Source organism: Nicotiana sylvestris, chromosome 4 (genome assembly GCF_000393655.2).
Source record: "Nicotiana sylvestris chromosome 4, ASM39365v2, whole genome shotgun sequence".
NCBI lineage: Eukaryota > Viridiplantae > Streptophyta > Magnoliopsida > Solanales > Solanaceae > Nicotiana > Nicotiana sylvestris.
In genome coordinates, this window is record NC_091060.1 from 134,435,623 (window position 1) to 134,455,843 (window position 20,221).

The following is a 20,221-nucleotide window of genomic DNA, read 5'->3' on the forward strand; positions in this document are numbered from 1 at the left end:
GTGTTCGCGAAGGGTTGGGGTCATTGAGCTACGCGTTCGTGAGAGGGGAGTCGCATTCGCGAAGGGTTGGAGTCAGGAAGCATCGCGTTCGCGAGAGAGCAGATGCGTTCGCGAAGGAGGAAAATGTGGTCAACGTCAGGTTGTGTTTCACGAACGCGAGGCTTTGACCGCGTTCGCGAAGAAGGATTTGAATGCCTGAGCAGAATGTTTAAAAGACATATTTCCACGATTTTGGGTTTAAGTTCCTCCATTTTTGGCGATTTTGAAACTTTTTGAAGGGGATTGAAGAGGGAATCAAGGGAGAACACTTGGAGGTAAGATTTATGGACTTAATACTCAATCCTAATGTGATTTCTACCTAATTAATCATGGAATTGTTGAATTTAAATATTGAAGAAACTAGGGCTTGTAATTAGAGACCAAAAATTAGGGATTTGATGGATCATTTGTGGTTGGATTTTGGTGATTTTTATATGAATGAACTCGTGGAGTGATAAGGAGTCTATTCATGTAATTTTTATCGGATTCCGAGTCGTGGGTCCGGGGGTTGGGTTTGGCCAATTTCGAGATTTGTGTTGTAATTTGATTGCTTTCGAGTGAGTTTTTTTTCCTTAGCATATTTTGATGGTTTTGCACTGATTTTGGTTAGAATTGGAACATCTAGAGGCCGATTCGAGAGGCAAGGGCATTGCGGGCTCTCTAGTTTGGACCGGAAAGAGGTGAGTAATGATTGTAAATGTTGTCCTGAGGGTATGAAACCCCGGATTTCACATCGTTGTGCTATATTGAGGTGACGCACACGCTAGATGACGAGCGTGGGGTCGTGCAACGTTGGGGGATTGTGACTTAGTCCATCCCGAATGACTGTTTTACCGTGTATTTGATTGAAAACTGTTTGCTATCATCATATTTTGGGTTGAATGCCATATTTGGGCCTCGTGCCAATTGTTTTGGACCCTTAGGGGATTTTTAATGCTCTTTCCTCACAGATTTACTTTTATATTTGTACTCAGTCATGCTATATTCTACTATTTTCATAACTTAGTCATGTTTACTCTGTTTTAACACTTTAAATGATATTTTGGGCTGAACATCATATTTTATTGTGCCCGAGTGGCTTTTAGAGATTTTTGACTGAGTAAGACCGAGGGCCTGTGTTGTGAGAATTATTATGGGATCGGGCTGCACGCCACAACAGTGTTGTACTGGTTATGATTATGAGGCCGAGGGCCTGAGTTGTACGCCACAAGGTGGCTTGATATGAGACCGAGAACCTATCTATTATTCCACAAGATGGCTTGATATTGCGCTTGGGCCGTAAGGGGCCCCTCCCGGAGTCTGTACACCCCCAGTGAGCGCAGGTACCCAGTGTGATATGCGATATAGCCCGATGGGCTAGTGTTGTTCCATATTATTGCCCGAGGGGTTGATTCTGTTGACATTGTGCCCGAGGGACGGAATTTATGTGTTTATATTTTCTAGCTGCTTTTCCTTTACTTGTTTAAATGTTAAAAAGGCGTTTTAAAGAAGCTTATACTGAACCAAGGTGTTATTATAAGATTTCACTGTTTTATTGCCTTTTATTAGTTTTACACTGCCTTATTATAGCATGTTGTTGTGCTTTACGTGATTTCTTATCACTCAGTCTTTATTTATTATTATTACTCACTAAGTTGGAGTACTCACTTTACTCCCTCCCTGCACCCTGCATGCAGATTCAGGAGCTTCAGGTCCCGCCAGTAAGGGTTGATTGCTCCCAGCAGGCCATTTGGAGTCCACTAGGTAGCTGCTCGGCATTCGCAGCCCAGTGTTCACTCCTATCTTACTTCATGTTTTTAGTTCTGTAACAGACTGTATAAACTCTTTCAAACTCTTAGACACATGTTTAGATGCTCATAACTAGTGACACCCTGATGTCGGGTTGTGTTTGTTCGGCAAATTGTATTGTTTCACTATTTCTTTTAGGATTTAATCATGTTAATGACTTAAATTGTGTTATTTTAATTATTTAAAATAAATTGGATGTTGTGTCAGCTGGTCTTGTCTTCACGAGAGGCACCATCACGACCGGGTCTAGGTTTAGGGTCGTGACACAAAGAAACAAATAGAACACACCTACAACACTTCACAATGTAAAAACAATACTTCATTAGAAACAACACTTGATTACATTCCGTTGAAAGGTTCATTACATTCAAATGAAAGGTCCATTGCAAACATACAAAAAAAAAAACCTACAAGCAACAACTACATACATATTGAGATGACAAAATTAGATTCTAAATCGCAACCTCATTGCATCTTCTTTCAATGACATTCCTGGATACCTACAAGCAACAAGTATAATACACATCCCCAATATAATGAACCAAAGTACATTTTTCCTAGCCTTGGACTTAGCCAATTTACTCTTCCACTTCTTTTCCTTCTCTTTCTTTTTCTCCATATCAACTTGTAATTTCACCAATTGAGCCTCAATCTTCTTCATCTTCTCCCCTTCTATGGTGTTTTCAACCTTTAAAGTTGCCCTCAACTTGGCAAGATTTTCAAAACCTTCTAATGCAGTCTCAAGTTCACCCATTTTGTCAAGAAATCTTGGAATAACAAATTTGGACCTAGGATCAATTTCGGAATCCTTCCAAACCCAAAAATCACAAGATCGTGGACCCTAAGATGAATAACAAAAGAAAATTAATCAATGATAATTTTTCACAACTCAATTATTGAAAGAATTTCCACTATTATTTACCCCATAGTATGGACAAACCCAATATCTTCTTCCTGGATTCCGAGAGGTCCAAGCTATTAACAAAGGCAACACATAGCCATGGTTGCATCAAATTTCTCCACTTGAATTATTTTCTTCCTTTTCCGTGCAAAGCCTTGTCAAATTCAAGCCTTTTGAAGGCATTGCAACAACTACAACATAAACAGACAATATCAAAGTCAGATAATTTGCCTTTGCTTTCAAAGATCAGATAATTGGATTTTAGGAGAAAGACATAACAATAATAAAAGAAAGAAATTAGGGTTCTTAAGAAGGAGAAAAATTAACCTTTGCTTTCAAAGATTAAAACTTCAAAGGACAATTTGATGCAATTTCAGTAGAATTTAGAAGAAGAAGAAATTAGGGTTCTTCAATTGGGTTTGGTAAAATATTGGGGAAGAAGGTATTTTACCATTGGTTGGGGGTTATATTGACGTTATTTTTTTGTGTGGGTGTTTTCAATGATTAAAAGAGAGCAAGGACGCGCTCAATTCGGTTGTCTAAGACGCGCGGCTGGCCAGAGCTTAGGAGGGAGTAAATAAATACAATTATTTTAATAATAGTGGGGTGTTAGGACACCCATAAAGTTTACTTGTGTAAATGATTTTTCATGACAAGTTGAATGGGGACTTTATGTATTTTCTTTTAAATATAACCGCACGAGTTTGTTATATATTCACCAGAGATCCAAAGTACTCATTTTTGACTAATTTAAAGGACCAAAATTGATATGAAATATATTTAAGATACTATCTTAAACCTGCTCAAACATAAGGATTATTTTTGTCATTTTCTTAAAAGAAGGGGATAAAGTTAGCGAAAGAAATCCAGTCACACCTTCGCCTCCAAAGCACAGCGACACGACGAAAAGAAGCAGAAAGTGGAGAGCTATGGTACTACTCCATTGCTGCCGCAGCGCAACCTCCTTCCATTCCCTCAAAACTTTCTCCAGAACTTTTTCCAAAACCCTAACATTTCGTCTAACGCCTTACTATTCAAGGCCTCTGCTCCCTCTCGTCGTTAGACCCCTTTCTGTCTCCGCCGTCCAAACTGCCGGCGCAGCCACTACCTCCGCCACAGACGATAGTAAAGGTCAGCTCAGTGATGCTCGGAAACCTTATTAATTAATTTATTTTTCATTTGTGGTAGAAGTAATATTGTGGTGGTAATTGTAGTGGTGAAGCCTCAATGGAAAGCAGCAATAGATTTCAAGTGGATAAGGGATAATAAGGAGGCAGTTGCGGATAATATTGAGAATAGGAAATCCAGTGCTAATCTGGAGCTTGTGCTGGAGCTTTATGACAAGTTGCTCAATGTTCAGAAGGTCAATTTTCTATCTCAATTTGTTCACTTTTTTGGCAATAAAGTCTCAAGCTTTCAATTTCCATGTCTGTTATCACTTCTAATACTTAGTTAACTTGAAAATGTAACAAGAGTCTACCTTTAAGCTAAAGAATTCTGAGCATTAGCTACTGCATCGTTGTATGATCTTCGCAAGCACTTAACGTTTACAGGAACGCACACACATATATTATAATGGAATTAGTGGAAAATGTTATTCTGAGCCAGCATCACAAAGATTTCTCTCCTTTAAAACTTCAGCTAGTTCTGCAAAGACACAAAAAAGAGCAAAAAGGGTGTATTAATGTGACATGGCAGGCTTCCACACTAACTAATGATATTTTAGAAGAGAAAAAATGGTAAAATACTTTCATGAGCATTACATTGTTAAAGACACTTTGAATCTACATATTTCCGGACTAATGAATTGGTCAATTGGTCCTGCCTTATGCTTTATGCCTGAAAGCCTATGCAAAATTACAGCCAGAAAGTACACAATTGTATACCACAACTAAGAAGCCACGCTTCAGCATTTTGACCTCGGAGCCTCACTTGGCTGAGTATTCTACTTAGAGTTATTCCCACGACCCATTAGTTAGTACACAAGTAGTAAACATCTCCACATGGAAAAGCTTCGCAAACCAGATATAAGAGAGATTTAAGTGAATTGTTAGAAATCATACCTCCCCTTGATGCTCATTACCCTTAGAATGTTCACCTGTCAAAATTATCACTAGTCAAATCTTTTCCAAATCGGTAAATCTTTTACATCTTTATGTTTAATTTGTTCTGGAAAAGGATGAGCCGATAAATCCTATTTGTTGATGAAGATTCAAAAGGAGCACTCATTTTATTTATTCCCTCATCATATATCCCTTTAAGTCGAATCAATATATTGCATTCTAGAAATTAATTCATGGATCCAGGTAGCATAAGAGATGCTAATTTTAATTGCCAAAGCACAGGTTCTCCCCTATTTTCCAAATCCAACAGGCATTTAAATCTAGATCATTATCATCATTGAACCATAATGCAGGGAATTAACTTAGAAAAGATTGAAGCATCCTATTAGATACCTCCCTCTTCAAGGTCTGAGGTCCACAAAGTGAGATTATCCCTTAGGAGCTGCATGATAAGGGTGATGTCCTTGTAGGATTCTTCACGAAGGCTATTAAGCTCGGCAGTAGCTTCATCAAATGCTTGCTTGGCCAAGTGGCATGCCCTGGTATGAGGTGGATATTTTTAGAAGATAAAAGAGGAAAATCAAATAAGTTATGGGAAGTATCCATAATAAAAGCAGTTTACAAGGTAAATCACTTAAAGAAGAAAGGTCAAAGTACTCAGATATGGTCCTGTCTATAGATATTTCTTCCTTTTGTCATCTTGGCCTCTCTTTTGCAAATGGTACCAAATTTGTGAAGTATAATTCATGCATGAAAAGAGCAGCTGAATTTCTGCAAATTAGCATTGTCTTGATTACTGCAAAGTTTTTTAGTGCTTTGTGTTGCATCCTTAGAGGCTAGAGCTTTGATTGAATCATAGAAGTAATACATTCACATGCTCGGATGAGTTCTATGGAGCTGGTTTCTTCTCAATTTTAGCTAATTGTTACTCACAGATAGCAGGAAGTGGAAAGGCTACGAGCTGAGAGAAATGTAGTTGCTAACAAGATGAAAGGAAAGCTGGAACCCTCAGAGCGCCAGAAGCTCATAGAAGAAGGTGGGTTTTTTATTCTATTTCTAACTGGAAGCTTTAGGTGGCAGGAATAGTGATTGTGTATATTGTATTTTCTTCAGGAAAGAATTTGAAGGAAGCACTTGTGACTTTGGAAGAAGACTTGCTCAAACTTACAGATGAGCTGCAGCAAGAAGCACAATCGGTACCTAATATTACACATCCAGATGTTCCAGTTGGAGGGGAAGATTCTTCAACAGTCAGGAAAATGGTATTCTGGTTTGATATATGCAGACATATTGGTCTCGTATTGCTTTGCATGAGCCTCATTTATCTTCCTCATCTTTCATAGGTTGGTAAACCTGCAGAGTTTAGCTTTGCTGTTAAAGACCACGTCCAGCTGGGAAAAGAGCTAGATTTGTTTGATTTTGACGCTGCTGCTGAGGTATTCTTTCTGAACTAAGGTATTTAATTGATAACCCTAGAACTAACTTAGCAACTATGATGTATTATCAATAACTTTCGATTTTGTTTTTCAAAGAATCTATCTCTTTCTCACCATGTTACCCTGGAATACTGAACCATGTTCTTCCAAATATCTTTCTTGCTACTCCTTTGTCTCATTTTATGCGGCACTTCTCCTTTTAAGTTATCCAAAAAGATTGATACATTTTTTCAACTTTGGAAACTATTTAGTCTTAACATCTCTATTTTACCCTTATTGGCATTAATTTTTGGGACCCTACTTGATATAAAAAGTTGATTGTTACGAGAGAGAAGATAAAGAGAGACGTGGAGCTCTTACCACCTCTTATTTAATTGTTAGTAGTAAGGGCAGTTTTGATACTTTGCATATATTTAGTTCATTTATCAAAAGGCTTCCTTTTTTTCTTGAACTCTGTGTAGGATCAAACTCCGTCACGTTATGGGACAGAGGGTGTATTAGTTTCCCACCTTGTGTCAAAGCTGTTCGCTTTAAAGCAGTCTATACTAAACTGGTAGTAGATTCTGTTTGCTGTTTGTACATATAGATTTCCTCTACTTCCTTTATTGTTAGATTACTCGCTTTCAGAAATCGAAGGCACATGATTGAGTTTGTCTCTGAAGAGGAAAATTGGCCTGCTATCAGTTCTTACTTTCAGGAGATGGAGAGGTTAGTTTAGCGTGCATTCATGGATCAGTTAAATGTGTTTTTCAGGTCAGTGGGTCCAAATTCTATTACTTGAAGAATGAAGCAGTTACTTTAGAGATGGCTCTTGTAAACTGGGCAGTTTCAGAAGCCATGAAACGAGGCTTTACACCTCTGACTACCCCAGAGATTGTTCGGTCATCTGTGGTGGAAAAATGTGGATTTCAACCCCGTGGAACAAACACTCAGGTTTGTCTTTCTTTACTGATGCTATTTTGTTGACTTTGACTATGATCCTTGATATATCATTTTTATCTTCCTTAGTTCTGTTTGTTAACTTTGCCATTTTGTCGGAGGGATAGGTGTTATGTTATCACTGTGTTTGAGAATCAGACATAACCATAGTGAGCCATATAACTATCCTATTTCTTCTGAACTGATTTTTGATGGTAATGTCGATTCTTATTACCACACCGTGCCTCTGAGATTACTCTTACCGTCTAGGTTCTATTTAATGACTAAACTGACAACAGTATCAACTTATTTTAGAAGAGCTGTCAACAATGTCATGCCAAGTCTTGGAATACCAATGCAATCTTGGTTTCTTACTAAAACTGAAGAGTTACAATGACCTTAAAGAAAATATTGTTTTCGAAAATAGAGACTTCTTTTCCCCCATAATCTGTGTTTAATTTGATATGCAGATGTATTAATTGAATTCAAAGCTAGCTCTTTAGGTGAATCATTTTTGTTGTATCGATGAATCATATTAACCTTCTACTTGCAGCGTGATGGTCTATAGAGTATTAAATATATAAAGTATGCATCTTTTAGCTTTTCTTGTTCCTTCATGATTATGTATATCGTTGTTTTCCCTAGATTTTCAGGTTATTTTCCCCACTTTTTTTTTTGTCGGAAGGGTAGGGGGGGCTATCTGTCAGCTAAATTGGTTTAGGCTGATCAGCGATATTTTTACAAAACCACTGGCAGGTTTACTCCATTGAAAATAGTGACCAGTGCCTGATTGGAACCGCTGAGATTCCAGTAGGTGGAATACACATGGATTCCATTCTTTCCGAGTCTTCATTGCCATTGAAATATGTGGCTTTCTCACACTGCTTTCGGACTGAGGCTGGTGCTGCAGGCGCTGCAACAAGGTCAGTCACTCTGGACTTCTTTCATTCTTTTATTTTTCTCTCTTATTCTTTTTAATCTTCTGTTGTTCAACAACTAATATATGATGGCTATTGTAGATAATATTTTAGACTATATCACTGATAAAAAAAATAAAAATATATTAAACTTTTGCATGATCTCACTTAAAATGCATTTTTATTGAAGTGTTTGGGATTTCTGGCCATTTGTGCCTCTAGCTCCTAGTTTCATCACTGATTGCCCATCAAAAATTGCTGATCTTTTGAAAATATTATAATATGTGCAGGCACATTCATGCATATATTTCTTACATTGCATTGAGTAATTAATCCAAAATATTTTGGTGGGCAGGGGACTTTATCGGGTTCACCAGTTCAGCAAGGTGGAAATGTTCATACTGTGCCGACCAGACGAGAGTGATTCATACCATGAAGAACTCATTGAGATCGAAGAAGACCTCTTCTCGTCACTAGGATTTCATTTCAAGTGCGAATCATTATTCCAAATCCACTAACAATTATGGATGTTTAGATGACTTTTTGTTTGTGCACCCAATATACACTTGCCTTTCTTCTCCATTTGTTTTGAAAACGAAATCATACTATGTGCAGGACATTGGACATGGCATCCCAAGATCTAGGTGCACCAGCTTATCGTAAGTTTGATGTGGAGGCCTGGATGCCAGGGTTGGGCCGTTATGGTGAGGTAAGCAATGACACCAAGTCTGTTACTATTTTTTCACATGGAACTGGAAACCGGACACTGACCATTGTTTCTACAAACCTTGGGTACTGGCAAAGTATATAATTATTTGGAAGAGCTGAAGGGTCGAACGAAACTAGAACAAATGAATCACTGCTCTTGCCTTAACTTGATTCTTTATATTCTTCTAACAATATTCTAATCTGTTATGCTCTTTATTTGACAGATATCAAGTGCATCAAATTGTACAGATTATCAAAGCCGTCGGCTGGGAATTAGGTATCGCCCTGAACCATCAGCGTCAAGTCCTAAAAAGGGTAAAAACGCAGCTCCAACACAGTTCGTTCACACACTAAATGCTACAGCATGTGCAGTTCCACGAATGATAGTGTGCTTGCTTGAGAATTTCCAGCAAGAAGATGGCTCAGTTATTATACCAGAGCCACTGAGGCCTTACATGGGGGGGCTTCAGATTATTAAACCAAAACATATACAGAACTAAAACGGGAAGCGAATTTGAAATTAGATACTGTTGTCTGCATCATAATTATTTTTCCATCATCTTTTTAGAAAGTTTTCAAGTGTTCAGTTCGGCAGCACATTGGACAGACGTTTAAGATGAGCAAAGTTGATAAAGTTGATAATTCATTATCATTGTAAATGGCAGATTTGATGCTTTTTGAGTTTGTTGGCTCTACTATGTGCGACTATCTACGTTGTACCTTGTAGATAGTAATCGAAACCTAAAAATTATGGTGAAGCTCGGTTGTACTGTTGCGTTAGATCGTGCCGTCTAATTACGGAACTGCAGTAATCGGATCAGAGTCTATAAGTAATCTACTGTAGACTGAAACTATAGATGAGAAAGGCCATACCTTGCGTGGAAGTATATATTGATCGTAAGTTGGACAAACACATCAATCCAATCTCCCTTAACTGCTTTCTGATGGATAGATGATTCATAATCTTTTCTAAAATAACCGAGAGATTAGTTATTTTCAGCTTCGGAACATGGAGGATAATGGAGGCGTCCCTCTACGTTCTCCACTAATTAGCTAGCGTTTGATCATAGGTTTAGTTGAAGATAGCTGAAAATGTCCCGGTATTTGAAGATAGCTGAAAATGATTTTTGAAAGTTAAAATTGTATTTGGACATGCATTTTATTTGAAAAACAAATTGAAGTTTTGTGAGTGGAAGAAAAATTTTCACCCAAAAAACTGGCATAAATTAGGTGAAAGTTTGGTTTGAAGATGAAAATGTGTTTGGACATACGTTTTCAAAACATATTTCCCAACTTTATTTTGGAAAAAACATGTATATAATTCCCAAGTTTTGGGATTTTGGCCCAAAATCAGCAATTGGGGTGATTTTGGGATTTGGGGTTTGGGATTTTGCCAAAATGTGGGCAAAATTTATGGCCAAACATGAGTTTTGAAAATAAATCCCAAATTTATTTTGGCAAAACTCATGGCCAAACGGGGCCTTAGTTTATGGGAACTTGAATTGTTTTTTTCAAAAACTGATCATATTCCATGAACAAACAAAGTTTTCAAAAACATTTTGAAAAACAATTGCCAAAATTTATGGCCAAACAAGAGCTTAATTTTTAATAATATTCAAGTTTGTGACGTCTGTCTATCACGGCATTGAACCAAAGTCCTGGACGTAGGATAGTTGCTTCATACTGCTTTATCAGTAAAATGAGTTTATTGATTTGTTCGAAAACAAGTGTAATTGCAATGTTGCGCTGGCCAATATAATCTTAACTTCTCTGTATCAGTATCTGCTACTATATAGATCCAATGATCTAGTTCAACTCACCTTTTTCCCCCTCTTATTTTTTTGAGGTGGTGTAGGGCAAGGCATTGAAAAAAAACAGAAAAGAAATTGATAGACTACATAGAATTGCCCTTCTAAGTTCTAACGAAATATGTTGTTTATTGAAGCATCAAAGATCTTGAAACACAAAACGTGAAGAGTTGTACAGAAGTACATATAAAACACCCCTGTTTATGTTACAGTGATTGGGAAAATCTGATTGCAAATGCAATTCTAAGCAAACAGTTTCTGTCCCCTCGCGCTGAAAAAGAAGCTGCCTCCAAACTCTCAGTTACTCTGTCCAGATCCTTACCAGTAAGCATATGTATCTGTGTTGTGCTCAGTGCATTCATTGTGCAAAAACCTCAGCTGCCACCTTTCTACAACTTGAGTTTGGTAACATCAATTTTTTGGACAGGATAACTATATGCCTCATAGTTTATTTGTTGTCCCAAGCAGCTTAATTTTGTAAGAGTAGTAATCAAGTCAACCTGAAATTAGACATATCCACTGTTAGTTTTTGGCACTTTACAACGAATCAGGTTGGCAAAGAAACCAAACTGAAGGCCTCTTATTTTTGAACTATAATGGTGCATTAACACATTTAGAAAGCCTCTTATTTTTAATCCCCAATGTCATTTTCCTTAGTTATTGCAGAAGTCGTTTAGAAACTTAAGTAGGAGAGTATATACTAGCCTCATAATCAGTTCGAGATACTGTTTCCCTGCTCCTTTGGTACTTCTGAACCCACGGAAGAACTTCTGGATCACTGGCGAGTAGGGCCTCTGTTGCATCTTGATCAGGGCCTATGAATGCAGACATTACTGCTAGCTGTGCAGTTATTGGAAATTGTATTTAGCTGTTTCGTCTCATTCGTTCACTATGAGCAAGCATATTGTGGACGAACCAAAAGATGTTGCCAGAACTAGGTCCAAAATATACAAATATACTGTTCCAAATAACTACTACTAGTATTTTTTCTACCTGACGAGGGCCAAAGCCAACAGCTTTGAACTTGTCTTTCATTTCCTGCACGCTTGCTTTATCCCACTGAGGCACCCTTCCCTCTGGATCAGGCTCCTGTGCATCTGACCTCCCAAATTGCCTATCAAATAGGCCCCACTGTGTGTAGAGGGAAATATTACACAAACAATCTGAAGCAAAAACAACTTCTTTGTTTTTTTGGATAAATAATCTGAAGAAATTGCTTAATCGAATAACCCTACAAGTACTAAATGATTAGCATTTCTCTTCATTTATCTGCTCAGAGTCAGAGTCGTTTTCCAAGTGACATTCACAAGTCATGGGATAGAGAAGTCTCCTTACATTGTAACTCCAATCCTTACATTGTTAACTCCAAAAATCAGAAAGAACCGGCTAAACTGTACCACACAATATTCAGATGGGGAAAGGAAGATAAATTAGCTGATCACTCTTTTGTTAACCTCTCCTCTACCTGTGTTCAAGGTCTCTTTTTCTCTCTCTCTCTCGCGCCCTTTTGTTTTTCCATTTTCTCCTGTTTTATCTTCTCAAAATGGAAACTTTAGGAGAATAAAAAAATAAACAGAAGCGAAATCCGTGCTTATCATGACGTGAAAGTTTGTAGTTCAGGGGTATACATTCTCCACTAATCAGTGAAATTGATCTCATCAGAAGAAAAATAACCTGTCCGTTAGAACCATATGCACTGTATAACAAAGATCCCTTCTCTACATTACCACCACATTTGCGAATTGCAGAAGCGAGAAAGGTTGATTTGACTGCACTTTGTGCTGCATCAAGCAAAGAAAACTGAGTGAGGAAATTTGAACCATACAACAACAACAACAACAACCTAGTATAATCCCACTAGTGGGGTCTGGGGAGGGTAGTGTGTACGCAGATCTTACCCCTACCATGGGTAGAGAGGCTGTTTCCAAATAGACCCTCGACATCCTTGCCTCCAAGAACTCCTCACCTTGCTCTTGGGGTGACTCGAACTCACAACCTCTTGGTTGGAAGTGGAGGTTTTGCTTACCATCAGAGCAACCCCTCTTGTTAAAGTTAACTGAGGGGTTTATAACATTCAAAATATTTTTCTGAAGTTGATTGTCTTAGGCTTATGATATTCATAGTGTTTCCTTCTGTAGTTTTTGTAACGTAGCATACAATAAATTTTGACCGAGCTAGAAGCCCGAATACGGGTTTGACCGAATCCAGTAGCTTTTGCTTAAATAATATATTTGTATTAAGAAATTTATTAAATGTGTACAAATATAAATTTAGAACCCAATTATGGTGTTCAACTGATCGTTTTACAATCCAGAATCCATAAAATTAAAATCCTGACTCCCTCCAACTCTGCGGTCAAACTTATAACTAACTACAATAATAACAAGCCCAGTGAAATCTCATAAGTGGGTTCAGGGGAGGGTGAAGTGTATGCAGAGCTTACCCCCACCTAATGAAGGTAGAGAGACTGTTTCTGAAAGACTCTCGACTCAAAAGAAGTGAAAATGAAGTTGTTAGCGGAAACGTAAAAGAAAGAACACAAGATTTAACGTGGTTCGGATCAAAATAATTCTACGTCCACCAGAGAACAGTTGCCTTTTTAATATTAACAAAGGAAGGGGAGAGTTCCCAATTACACTTAAGAGAATTTCTCTCTTAACTCTCTACTCACTACAATGTGTTGTATTATTTTTGGGATGGTTTCTACAAATGAAGGAGTGCATCTATTTATAGAGGTAAAGACCTCCTCTTGATGTCATTGGTGACATCAAACTACCTCCTCTTGATGTCATGGGTGACATCAAAGGAGGAAGCTTCCTCCTAGCATCCACACCAACTCTTTCCACCAACTCTTCCAATTGGCATGCCATTGTTGACTAAACATAAACCAACACCTTCAATCTCCACCTTGGTTTGCGTTTCGAGCGTGCGTGTGAACAACTCTGGCCAAAACTTCTAAGCTTACTGGGCAACCCCGTTGTAAGAAACAAGAAGAATCAAACCATTGTTGAACATACCACCTCCACCTAACAACTGTTCTCTTCGGAGTTGCATCAGTTGATGCACACCCCCGCCAAGTCCTTGCAGTGTGCAAACTTAGCGAGTGGGACTATCTTGGTCAACATATCTGCAGCATTATCGTCTGTGATAACCTTCACGACCTTGATAGTTCCCTCTTCAACAACATCTCGAATAAAATGAAATCTGACATCAATGTGTTTAGTGCGCTCATGAAATCTCTGATTTTTCATTAGATGAATAGCACTCTGACTATCACATCTAAGAGTTGATTCCAGCTGAACCAAACTCAATTCCGCTACTAAACCTTTCAACCAGATAGCTTCCTTCACCGCCTCCGCTGCTGCCATGTATTCTGCTTCTGTCGTAGACAAAGCGGCAATCGACTGCAGAGTCGACTTCCAACTAACGGCACTGCCAACGAGGGTAAAGATGTATCCAGTTGTGGACCTTCTTCTGTCAAGATCTCCTGCATAGTCAGAATCTACATAACCGAGAATTGAAATACCTCCACCACTTTTTCGAAAGGTCAGACCAACACCAGAAGCTCCTTTGAGATATCTCAATATCCACTTGACAGCTTCCCAATGCCTCTTTCCTGGGCTGGACATGTATCTACTTACCACACTTACAGATTGAGCAATATCTGGACGTGTGCATACCATAGCATACATAATGCTACCAACTGCACTGGCATAAGGAATCTTTGACATATGCTCCACCTCATCCTCGGACTGAGGCATTTGTAACTCTGAAAGTTTAAAATGAGGAGCTAATGGTGTACTTACAGGCTTGCACGTATGCATATTGAATCTCTTGAGAACCCTTTCAATATACCTCTTCTGAGAAAGATGTACAACACCGTCTTCTCTTGAAATCTCCATACCAAGGATTTTCTTTGCAGCTCCTAAATCCTTCATGTCAAATTCCTTACTCAACAGTTTCTTCAAAGCATTTATCTCTGTAATGTTGTTAGCAGCAATAAGCATATCATCAACATACAACAGTAAATAAATCATTGAGTTACCAGACATCTTCTTGTGATACACACAGCTATCAAATGCACTCCTTGAGAATTCATGTGTAGTCATGAATGCATCAAACCTCTTGTACCACTGTCTAGGGGATTGCTTCAAACCATACAAAGACTTCTTTAGTTGGCATACGTGATCTTCTTTTCCCTCAGCTAGGAAACCTTCAGGCTGATCCATATAGATTGTCTCTTCTAGATCACCGTGTAAGAAAGCAGTTTTGACATCAAGCTGTTGAAGCTCCAAGTCAAATTGGGCAACCAATGCTAGTAGCACGCGAATTGAGCTATGCTTCACGACTGGAGAGAAAATCTCATTGTAGTCAATTCCCTCCTTCTGACTGAATCCTTTTGCAACCAATCTCGCCTTGAACCTAGCATCTTCCACTTCAGGAATTCCCTCTTTCTTTCGGTAGACCCACTTGCATCCAACTGTCCTCTTCCCCTTTTGTCTTTTCACTAAGACCCATGTCTGATTCTTGTGAAGAGACTCCATCTCTTCAGTCATGGCTAACCGCCATTGTACAACATCCTTGCAAGAAGTTGCTTCAATATACGAGGAGGGCTCCAGATCCTTAATCTCTTCTTGTGCAGCTACGAACGCATATGCAATCAAGTTTGCTTGATCTATAAGGCGTTTCGGTTCTCGTGTCTGCCTCTTCTCCCTCCTCTTTGCAATTGTGTATGGTTCATTGACAACAAGTTCTTCAAGGTCTACATCTTCTGACTCATCTTTAACCTGAGTCTCTTGATCCTTTTCCTTGGCAAGCTCCACCGGAAGCTCCACCTGCTCGTCGTTCTTGTTTCCTGAAAACTCCACGGAAACTTTACGGGGATCAAGTATAGAGGATTCATCAAAGGTGACATCTCTACTAACTATAAATTTGAGTAAAGACAAACACCAAAAGTTTGTACCCTTTTACTCCATCCACATACCCTACGAATATGACCTTCTTAGCCCTTGGTTCAAGCTTTCCTTCATTAACGTGATAATAAGCTGGACACCCAAATACTCGTAAGTATGAATAGTTAGAGGGTTCACCTGACCATACCTCATTCGGAGTCTTAAAGTCAATTGCCGATGCTGGAGATCGATTGACAATATGAGCAGCAGTGTGAACTGCTTCAGCCCAAAATACTTTGGACATTTTGGCTTGTAAGAGCATACAACGAGCCTTTTCAAGAAGAGTTCTGTTCATTCTCTCGGCAACTCCATTCTGCTGTGGGGTATGCCTGACAGTCCTATGTCTTGAGATCCCATGAACCTTGCAGAATTCATTAAACTCTTCATTGCAAAACTCCAAGCCATTGTCTGTGCGAAGATACTTGATTTTCCGCTCCATTTGATTTTCAACCAAAATCTTCCACTCTTTAAATGCTTCAAAAGCATCACTTTTTGCCTTCAAAAGGACCCCATAAATCTGAATGGATGTAGTCTAGCACTCCTCTTGTCTTGTGTTTGCCAGTGCTGAAGCTGACCTTCTTTTGCTTCCCTAGAACGCAGTGCTCACAGAAGTCAAGTGTGCTGATCTTCTCACCTTCCAAAAGGTTACGATTGCTCAACATCTCCAGTCCACGTGCGCTCATATGACCCAGTCTCATGTGCCATAGTCTTGCCTTGTCATCATTAGATAACTGCACTGTAGATGCATTTGCAGAGCCAACAATGGTGCTTCCGGCCAATGTGTAAAGGCCGTTCTCCAGCTTGCCTTTCAGCATGACTAAAGAACCTTTAGTCACCTTTATAGTTCCTGCTTCGCTCATGTACCTGTAGCCTTGTTCATCCAGAGTACTCAGGGAGATCAAATTCTTCTTCAGATCAGGAACATGACGGACTTGTGTAATAGTCCTCACGACTCCATCATGGCAGCGAACCCGAACTGAGCCAATGCCAACTATTGCACAAGTTGCATTATTGCCCATTACTACGGTTCCTCCACTTTTCTCATAGCTGCTAAACCAGTCTTTTCGGAACGTCATATGCAGAGTGCAAGCAGAGTCTAACACCCATTTGTTTCCATAACTACTATTATTATTACACGATGTTGTTAGTACATAATCATTATCAAAATCATGTACCTGTTCAACTGTGGATGCACTCGCCTTTTCCTTGGACTTTGACATTGGGCAGTCTCGTTCAAAGTGCCCCTTCTTGCCACAACCCCAACACTCTGTATTCTTCTTGTTCACACGAGACTTTGATCTGTGCTTTGATTTGCTCTTTCCCTGTTGGCTAGTCCGGCCTCTCACAAAGAGCCCACTTGCCTGGTCATCTCTATCTCCTTCAATGTGCCTCCGCACATCACTAGAGTTAAGTGCCTGCCGCACTTGCTCAAGCTTGATAGGCTCCTTGCTATACATCATTGAATTCTCAATATCACGATATCCTGAAGTCAATGAAAATAGCAAAGCACATGCAAGCGTCTCCTCCTCCTTTTTAATTCCTGCAATCTGTAAGTCCATGACAAGTTTATTGAACGCATCTAAATGATCTTGTAACGAAGTACCTGACCCCATCTTAAATGTGTGAAGACGCCGTTGTAACAACATCCTTGTTGTCACTGATCGGTCTTGGTATAGCCCTTCTAGCTTTTCCCATAACTATTTGGCCGTCTCTTCGGTACCCGTACTCACTTCACAAAGCACGTTAGGTGCAAGGGATAGTTGGATTGCACTCAATGCATCCCCTTCAATCTTCTCCTTGTCGGGAGTTGATATATCCTTAGGATACTTTCCGTCAATAGCATGGATTGAACCTTCCCTCCGCAGTAACGCCATCATCTGGATCTTCCAGATATTGAAGTTGTTGCGTCCACTGAATCTATCAATTTCAAACTTCATGGAACTCATCTTTGCTTGTTCTTCCTCCTTGGATCGTTAAAGAATCCTGTTGCTCTGATACTAATTGTTAGCGGAAACGTAAAAGAAAGAACACAAGATTTAACGTGGTTCGGATCAAGATAATCCTACGTCCACCAGAGAACAGTTGCCTTTTTAATATTAACAAAGGAAGGGAGAGTTCCCAATTACACTTAAGAGAATTTCTCTCTTAACTCTCTACTCACTACAATGTGTTGTATTATTTTTGGGATGATTTCTACAAATGAAGGAGTGCATCTATTTATAGAGGTAAAGACCTCCTCTTGATGTCATTGGTGACATCAAACTACCTCCTCTTGATGTCATGGGTGACATCAAAGGAGGAAACTTCCTCCTAGCATCCACACCAACTCTTTCTACCAACTCTTCCAATTGGCATGTCATTGTTGACTAAACATAAACCAACACCTTCAGAAGCAATAAACAGACAGTAGTAACAACCAGGTAATTAGACATGGGCACAAATGAAGATAAGTGCAACAACAAATATCTAAGAATACGACACTATAAAAATAGATTCAAGTCTTGCTGGAAATAATGACACAATGTGATAGCAAGGGGCTAGGCATAGAAAAATACAAGACTAGTACTAATACTACTGGGATGCCTAGACAAAACTCTAGACTGCCTGTCAACTCACATCCCTAATCCTCGACCTCCACACTAGCATCTAAAATTCCTTACCAGCTAGCTGGATGAGATCTGCATATGAGATGGGTCCACCTTTGGAATCTGAATCTATCTCCTTCTTTGATTCCTCCAACAAACTCAAAGCAGCAGCAAGTCCCTTATTTTCTGGTCTGCTGATCTCTGAGCTTCACACAAGGAATAAGGGTACAAGAAAAGATGTATAAAAGCCAAGGTAGTAATATCTCAATGATGAATTAACTTTCAATAAAAAGTGAGATTTCATCCTATAGTAGGAAATTTGATGCCAGATATTCATCCGAGCTATGGAACACAGTTCATATATCATAGCATTTCCATCCACTTTGAGTCTATGATAATAGCAGTCCTGAGACCTAACTGAGAATTCAAGTATCTTTGGACTGAAGAAAACATGACCAGAGTCTTTTATGTGGTTTTAACTTAAACAAACAAGAGATACAATATGATATTTTTCACTTGATTTCATGGCAGTGTAACGCTTTATCCAAAGCAATAGGTCGATTAAAAAAAAGAGTACCTGAAACGTATTGATCCATTGGGACCCCCAGATTTTGTTGCCTGCAAAATTTTCCTCAATTACACAAGTCTTTTAATTTTGTCACTCAAGGTAAAGGAGATGATGGTCTCTGACCTTATCATAAGTCATGATATCGTTAAGTGCTAAAGATAGTATGGATGGAACTATATCCGGATTTCCCTGCAACAAACCCAAGAAAAAAGGTTGGTAAAGATAACTTTCATAATTTGCATGTTCAACTTGAGTATTTAGTACCACTTATTAAAACTTCACCTTTATAGCTTCATAAAGAATTCCCTTGATCTTTGCTGAAAAATAAAGAAAAAGGAATCCCAGTTCAGTAAAATGAATTCGCATATGAGAAGAAAATGAAGACTTACATTGAAACTCTGAACGCTGTCTGCGTTGTATCAGATCAGCAGCATTAGCTACTTCAATGAACGAGCTCGATCTTGCTATCAAGTCCTAACAAAAATTACAGCTGAAAGTAATCACATCTCAACACTCTTATTTGGTTATATGAAATATCAGTCCACAATGTAAATTTGTAAAATTTATTAGTGCATATGCATTTGAATACATGGTCCGCTTAGACTTTAGCCCTCTTCGTTCAATTTTCCATCTAGCTTACTTGTTTACTTGAGAGTTTATCTGTGTATAAATATTTCCTTTTCCTGAAAGATAAGTACTTTTTTACTAAAATGAATGAGTTCTTAGCTACTCAACATTGTTGAAGTTAATTCATTTCTTCTATTGACAGTTAATGTGAAAATATTAGACACAATGTAAGTGGTCAAGATGCATATTGGATGATTGGGACTATACTACATTGTTGAAGTTTCTCTCATTAAATTATCCCAACTCAGAAATCCTGCTTAAAACTGAAACACAAAACTCACCATGCCTACTGCTGCTCCTATGGAGTGAAGAACATCACGTCTACGAAAGCAGCGATCCTCACTGTTAAGCTCTGGTCCAAACTTACAACAAATCATACCCTGAAATATTCATAAAAAGAAAAAGAAAATCAAGAACATTCAGTATAAAGTCAATGCCATTCTGGAGAAAAACCAAATTCACTTAGTACAAATTCTGCCCAACCTCACAACTTACCGTACCATGAATTCTACTAACAAAAATAAGCTGAAAGTTACATTCAAGAGAAACAAATTTAAAGATTGTTAAAACCAAATTAACATTTCGAGGAAAAGATACATATAAAGTATAGCATGTTAAAGAAGAGAAGTAAGAAAAAAGGAGGTAGCTTTTACAGGTTGAGGAGGGTATCTGGAGGCATTGGTAATGGAAGATAGAGAAGGAACCAGTGAAACCAAAGACGGAAATGTTGAAGCAAAAGAGACCATTCCTTCTTTCTTTCTGTTGCTGTGTAATGCAGGGGAAGAAGAATTGCTTGGAAAGAGTAGTGAAGGAGAGAGGATAGTGAGAGTGATCAGTGGGGCCTTCAAAATCTTTAGCTCTGTTATCCTATCCAAACAATGGCATTGAATTTAAAAGAAGAGAAAAAACTG

General features: G+C 38.7%; 2 protein-coding genes across 3 annotated transcripts; one reads left to right on the forward strand and one right to left on the reverse strand.

The window, feature by feature from the left end:
• Positions 1–3,585: 3,585 nt before the first annotated feature.
• On the forward strand, positions 3,586–9,422 carry LOC104249443 (serine--tRNA ligase, chloroplastic/mitochondrial). Of its 2 annotated transcripts, XM_009805868.2 has the most exons (10): positions 3,586–3,859; positions 3,943–4,091; positions 5,734–5,827; positions 5,905–6,053; positions 6,135–6,227; positions 6,981–7,160; positions 7,902–8,068; positions 8,418–8,552; positions 8,678–8,771; positions 8,995–9,422. In XM_009805868.2, exons 1-10 carry the CDS (start codon positions 3,658–3,660, stop codon positions 9,268–9,270), a joined length of 1,539 nt encoding a protein of 512 aa, XP_009804170.1. In that variant the 5' UTR covers positions 3,586–3,657; the 3' UTR covers positions 9,271–9,422. The 2 variants fall into 2 exon arrangements, with proteins under 2 accessions (XP_009804170.1, XP_009804171.1); XM_009805869.2 differs by lacking the exon at positions 3,586–3,859 and having other exon boundaries at positions 3,962–4,091; positions 5,727–5,827.
• Positions 9,423–10,687: 1,265 nt separating this feature from the next.
• Positions 10,688–20,182, reverse strand: LOC104249444 (thylakoid lumenal 29 kDa protein, chloroplastic). Its single transcript, XM_009805870.2, has 11 exons — positions 19,964–20,182; positions 19,592–19,690; positions 19,073–19,157; positions 18,966–19,000; positions 18,807–18,872; positions 18,693–18,733; positions 18,191–18,321; positions 12,253–12,359; positions 11,572–11,709; positions 11,284–11,418; positions 10,688–11,078 (listed from the first exon to the last, which is right to left on the reverse strand). The coding sequence occupies exons 1-11, from the start codon at positions 20,054–20,056 to the stop codon at positions 10,968–10,970; spliced, it is 1,041 nt and encodes a 346-aa protein (XP_009804172.1). The 5' UTR covers positions 20,057–20,182; the 3' UTR covers positions 10,688–10,967.
• Positions 20,183–20,221: the final 39 nt, after the last annotated feature.